Genomic DNA, 6,235 nt, shown 5'->3' with positions numbered 1-6,235 from the left:
CTTCTTCTAAAATGCACTAAAGAAAGAGCAAGATTGGTAAAGAAAATTGCCAGTTTTTTGAAATTACCTAGATCAAGAAGAAATGGAGGAATGTGTTGAAAGCCATCATGGAGTATATTAACTTAGATGGTAGATTCACTAGGGTTAAAAATTTTCACTTTGTGTTTTAAAATCATTTTATACATGACAAGATTTTTTTGCCCATATTTCTTGCATAGCTCTCTAGTTAATAGTTTGAAAAAGCATTGTGGCGACCCTTCGAACCCTATTCTTCAAGAGCGTTTGATGAAGTTAATCTCAAAATATTGTGGTAAGAACAAGGTGGGGAAGATCATGGGTCTAAAAGATCACGAAAAATAAATTGGAAACTCTCCAAAAGAAGTCTAAACATGATCAAGGCAAGAAAAAAGATGTGGAGAAGGGTGAAAATAACAAACTTGAGATGGATGAATCATCAAATGAATTGTCTTTGGAGTAAAAAATGTAAAGATATAAAAATAACAATCAAAGGAGTATGAAATTGATGAAAGTCTAGAGAATGAAAAAAGATGTGATAGTGATGAGTTAGAAAGTTCTAAAGAGAAGAAAGAATTTGATTAAGGGGAGAATGATGAAGAAGAGGAAAATGAGGAAGAGGAGGAAGCAGAGGAAGTTATGGAGGAGAACGAGGCCATGGAAGAAGGAGAGGCTATAAGAGATAATAATGAAGCCATAAATTAGGATGATAATACCTACACATAAACTAATCAAGATGAGATGGTGGTGACTGTTCTTAATGGAATTTTTGAAAGCATGGATATTGAGGAAATCGGTGGCAAAATGATTATCAAGAATTATAACTAGAATTTGATTCAATGCAATGGTGGTGAGGGCCTTAACCCTTTAAATGTGAAGGATCTCTCAAACCATCTCAATTATGGGAAGGAAGAGCCTAATTTTGTTCAAAATGATGTTACAGTGGGAAAAGGGAATAATGACACTAGTACTACCAATAGGGATAATGAAGTGTTGAATGTCAATCAGTAAAGCCTAATGGATATCCTCCAGATTGTTAAAATAAGGTATTCTTATTTTAAGTTTGACAAATGGATGTTCAAGGAGATCAAGAAGCTCAATGATGGCCTACAAGAACATAGCAAGAAGGTTGAAGACACACAAAAGGGAAATAATAGTAAGGCATTTGATAACATTGTTGTAAGTGACTTCAATGCTATTATGGAGATCTGCATGCATTAGATGAATGAAAGATTGGAAAAGAACAGAGCTCTGCTAAGGAACATCCTTCTTTACAGTCATGAAGGGCTTAGAGCCACTAGAACTAACCTGACGGGTATGCATGATTTTCTTGAAAGCCAGAAGGAGAAAGAAATTATCAATGTTGATAAGGAAGAGGATACTTCTACAGGTGATAACATTGGCCTTGGTAACAAAACCCGTGCTAGTATGAGGAAGAAGACTAAGTTTGAAAGAAAGGAGAAGTCCAAGGAGCAATTTGATATCATTGAATCACTACAGAGGCTTAAGAATTTGAAGGAGATTGAGACTCTCCTCATGCATCTAGTCTAGCTAGTTCTTCCTACACCTGTTTTGCCAATCTTTCTTGGTTTTTCAAATGTTTAGTCATTGTGTGATAGATGTTCTTTTTGTGTTTGATGTTTTGTGTTTTGTTGTGCCTTGTCTGTTTATCTACTCTTTGGGTAACTATTGTATCTGGTGAAATTTTTGAAAATCTATCTTTAAAGAGATTGTTAAGGGTTTTGGGGTTCCTTGAAAGCCTATTTTGACCATTAATCAAAAAAATTATATAAATTTATAATGTCTATGAACGTCATCTATCTCCTTCCAAAGAAACATAACATTTTATAAATTGAATCCAACTACAACAAAAAAAAAAGTTTTTAATTCCTTTAACTTTCATCAATCTCCTTATCATTTGCTCACAACACCTACCCACTTCTACATGAATGTTTTAGATAATATCAAGTTACATCTTTTTTAATTAGATTAAAAAGGAGCATTAGTGCAAAAACTCCTGAGCCTATATTCATATGTAATATGCAGGCAAAAATAAAATAAATCTACAAATCCACGTTGATGATAATCTTAAGGGTGTCCTTGAGATAGCCAAAATGGGAAAGTTAGTTGTACATGTAGATATAAATAATCAATTGTAACTTTGTAAGACATTAAGGGTTATCAACGTCAACAAAGTAGGTACAACCCAAAAATTCATGAAACCTACATCGTTGCATGCATGCATAACTCAAGAAAAGTTTATAATATCAGAACATGTTCCAAAGTGCTTTATTAATTCAAATATTTTGATAGCATCCTAACAAATCCAATTTTCTTCATATTCCAGAATCATTGCAATCCATGTTTCCAAGGCATTTTGCAACTACAAACCTAATCAAAGCCCTTCCTTGGATTTATGGTCTAATGGATATCTTACACACCAACAAAAAAATTCTCATAATACTTTTTCCTCCCTACTATGATAAATGATCAATGTTCATCCACTGTTCAAAGCTACTATTTTTGTATATTGACAGAGAAAATGATGGGGTTGCTTCTTTTTAATGCATATAAGCCCAGTCCCTCATAGGACTTGGAATCAATTCAGAAGCCTTTCTATAAGAATTCAAACGTTAAGATACTTACCGAACTAGGACACAACTTTATTCCATGACAAAGAGATTTAAAACAACATGAACATCATTTCAATTCTGGAACTCAGTAGGCTTAACCATTATATTTATTTCAATACATTTATCAAATGCAATTCAATTATCTTTAATAACCCAAATAATTCATGTAAAGCATAAGGATAAAAGACATGTGTGTAAGACTATAAGTGGAAGATATGTGGGTAAGAACAATTTAGCATGACATGTCTTTTTGTATATTTTTTTATAAATTGTGCAGAGTAGGTTTAAAATAGGACATATGGAGACAAAAATGCAAGAGAAGTGGTCCCTTAGTGGCCTTGGCCACATTAAAAGTTGTTCTATTTTTCTCTACCCACAATAGCATCTTCCACAATCGAAGGCCCAATAAGTTTACTAGGGGTAGGGGCATGATCCGCTTCCAATGCATAGTCATCATGAAATGATCTAGTCATGGCATGTGAAATTGGAAGCTCTAGCAAGCTTTCATTCGTTTGGGTGGATGACTTTTGGTCTTTGAGTTTGCCCCACAACACTGCATATAGACCCACTACGATCACCACTCCTCCCAGCACACTGTACCATAAAAACACATGAGCAAAATTGTTCTTTTCACATTCTCAGGCATTAAAGATAGCAAGTTTTTGCAACTCATCATAATGTGTTTACTGAGAATGGTTGTGTATCAATTTTTCAACAACAATGTTTCAAATTGTATTCTATGACTTTTAATATCCTTGAACTCTCCCTTATCCTCGTGCTGGATTATAGAGTATAATCCGAAATATCAATACTTCCCATAAGTATATTACCATTCTTAAGCATTTTTAATGTAAAAGAAAAGAGAAAGAAATTGACCTTCCTAAAAAGATGTCCTCAGATAGAATGATAGATCCCATAAATGCAACGACTATCATCATGAGAGGACTGAATGCCGTGGCAAACACAGGCCCTTTCAACTTCATACACAGTCCTTGCACGTAGATTGCAATCCCCGATGTCACAACTCCCTGCCAATAAATTCAATATTTAGGAGATAAATCTGGTTTACCAAGTCTCCATTTATTCAGATAGTCAGAAAATGATTTCTATTGTATGATTATAAGTATGATTTCAGATAAGTCACCTAAACAAATCATAAAGTATATTTATTGATAAGAAATAAGTTGTAAACATACAGCATAAACTGCAGCGAGAAGATCGATGTTCCATCCAATTGTCCATACTGAAGTTGATCTTTCAACAGCAAAAGTGAGTGCTGTTGACTGCAACGTTCCCATAAAACAGATCAACGTGGTGAGTGAGAGTTGAGCTGAATGCCTCTTGAGAACACTTGCCTGCACAGTGAAAATTCAACAATAATATGAAATAAAATCTCACGGATTGTGATCGAGTTGGTAGTAGCAAGCATATATGTCAATTGGTTTGAGTTAACCATTATATCTTAAATTTTCATTTTCATTAAATCACATTCATAAGTGAGTCCTACTAAATAAACACGAGTGATTTTTGATAATTACTTGTAGCACGAAGAAGCCAGCCCAAGCAAGGCTTGCAGCAAGCAAGAGAAGAGACCCAAGTGTCCAGTCCTTATCACTGATAACATGAGACTTGTGATGACCATGATCATGCCCATGTTGAGGAGACCATAGCATGTGCACGATGGGGCCTTTGTATAATGTCATCAGCATTGCTCCTCCCACGCTTATTATTGTTCCCACCATTTTCGCTTGGCCTCTCACTGTCTTAATGTGCAATTTTTCCATTCTATCAAAGAAAGATCTAATTTTAGCAAGATTATCATACCATTTCGTCATGTTTCAGCTTAAACAACATATTCTAAGGTTCAACTTATTTAGGTGACCTATATGAAATCATTATGACTCCTAGCTAATTTAACTACAATCTCAAAAGAACCAACTGAAAAGAATATTAAATAACAATCAATATATACTATTTAAACCGAACCCATCATTATTAATTCTTATGGCCCGTTTGGCGAGCGGAATACAAGCGAAATAGGCATATGTAAATTCTAAAATTTTTGAATTCCTCGTTTGGATGCATCAAAACGGAATTGGAATACGAAGTAAAAATGGAATACATATTCCATTTTTGACCCAAAAATGGGGTTTTGCAATTCCACCAAAATAGTTGTTATTGGAATACGTATTCCTATTCCATTTTTTATTTATTTTAGAAAACATAAATTTTGGGGTCCGCGAATTCCCATCAAATATTGGCTGAACCAAATAGCGAACAGGAATACGTAGCCCCATCTTCTATTCCAAAATACGTATTCCTATTCCTGGAACCAAACGGACTATACATTTGTTACCTAAATATAGCAGCCAATATGAAGGTCATGGCAGGAACAGTGTTACTCATTGCACATGAAAACGTAGGGGTGGTCAATTTCAGTCCAGCATAATAGAAGTTTTGATCAATAACAGGCCTGTTCATATTTACAAGTGCAAACTATCATAAACGTAGAAATCTTCTACAAATTAAATAGATTAAGAATGAGGACATGAGCTTAAAAAGCCCATGAGAACAAGAGACATACCCCAACAAACCAAGGACGAAAATTTGGCAAAACAAAGAGAACGTAATATTGGGTCGACCTTTCCTGCAATGTGATTGATATGAAGTAAATGAATTTCATATGATAATGGATAATAATGTAATGTGATCTCAAAATTAGAACAATAGATTATAGAAATCTCGCTTCATTTAAGTAGATATCTTATTTTCTTAGAGCAGTGGTGAAGAAGATACCTTTCAAGGGAAAAAGCAAAAGGAGCAATGACAAGAGTAGCAACAGCATGTCTGTAGACCACCAAAACATAGTGACTCATTCCACCATTGAGAGAAACTTTAGTAATGATGTTCATACCAGCATACCCAAATTGGAGGGATATCATTGCAATGTATGGTTTGGAAACCTCAAAAGCACGACACATTCTTCCCATTAAAGCCATTGCTGCTTTCAAGTGCACTGCAAAAACTTTGGCACAGAGAAAATGGAGTGGCACAGAGAAAATATAGGAGAAGAACAGAGGCGAGTCATCAAGATGAATATGCCGTGGAATGAGATTCTGTTCTCCCCAAGTGAACTTGACAACAGACTACACTCGGCCAAGGCCATGTCAACCCAAGAATAATGCTCTCTTTTCCTTCTGATGAAGACAACACTCATGGAAACATCAAACGAGAAGCGAAAGAGTGATTCAATATCTCTTGAATCACTCAATGCTATTTCAAAAAGAAGATTCTGCACTATTGATTATGCTCCGAGTCGGAATTTTGTTATCTCCACATTGGCTAGGCAATCCAAGCTCTTTATTTTGTGAACATTTGATCTTGATTTTTCTTGGTTGTAGAAATGCTAAACATTAGAGGAATAAATGCCCTCCTTTATACCCCTCCAGATGCTTTTGGTTTCTTAAATTTGAAGTAACAGAAAGAGATAGATTAATCTTAATTGTAAAAGTGGCAATTGAATAATAAATGTGATTGATAATGATGTTTAGTTTTATAAATGATATAGGAATAATATAATGTTCTTT

At 34.7% G+C, this 6,235-nt stretch overlaps 1 protein-coding gene across 2 annotated transcripts; it reads right to left on the bottom strand.

The window, feature by feature from the left end:
* Positions 1–2,870: 2,870 nt before the first annotated feature.
* LOC149530188 (WAT1-related protein At5g07050-like) lies at positions 2,871–5,682 on the bottom strand. 2 transcript variants are annotated; one of them, XM_089809830.1, is made up of 7 exons: positions 5,445–5,682; positions 5,233–5,295; positions 5,005–5,121; positions 4,187–4,433; positions 3,845–4,003; positions 3,525–3,676; positions 2,871–3,242 (listed from the first exon to the last, which is right to left on the bottom strand). In XM_089809830.1, exons 1-7 carry the CDS (start codon positions 5,645–5,647, stop codon positions 3,008–3,010), a joined length of 1,176 nt encoding a protein of 391 aa, XP_089665956.1. In that variant the 5' UTR covers positions 5,648–5,682; the 3' UTR covers positions 2,871–3,007. The 2 variants fall into 2 exon arrangements, with proteins under 2 accessions (XP_089665956.1, XP_089665957.1); XM_089809831.1 differs by lacking the exon at positions 5,005–5,121.
* Between the last annotated feature and the right edge of the window lie 553 nt (positions 5,683–6,235).

Source organism: Cupressus sempervirens, chromosome 11 (assembly GCF_028749045.1).
Source record: "Cupressus sempervirens isolate cs-2001-9-10 chromosome 11, ASM2874904v1, whole genome shotgun sequence".
NCBI lineage: Eukaryota > Viridiplantae > Streptophyta > Pinopsida > Cupressales > Cupressaceae > Cupressus > Cupressus sempervirens.
Note: the sequence above shows the minus strand (reverse complement) of the source record. Positions and strands in the feature narration are given on the sequence as shown.

Coding starts and splice junctions, on each gene's coding strand:
- LOC149530188 (XM_089809830.1), bottom strand. CDS start 5,647: ATGGCTTTAATGGGAAGAATGTGTCGTGCTTTTGAGGTTTCCAAACCA. Junction 5,296..5,444: donor TTTGCTTTTTCCCTTGAAAG/GTATCTTCTTCA, acceptor ATCACATTGCAG/GAAAGGTCGACCCAATATTA. Junction 3,677..3,844: donor TTCTCGCTGCAGTTTATGCT/GTATGTTTACAA, acceptor ATTTATTGGCAG/GGAGTTGTGACATCGGGGAT.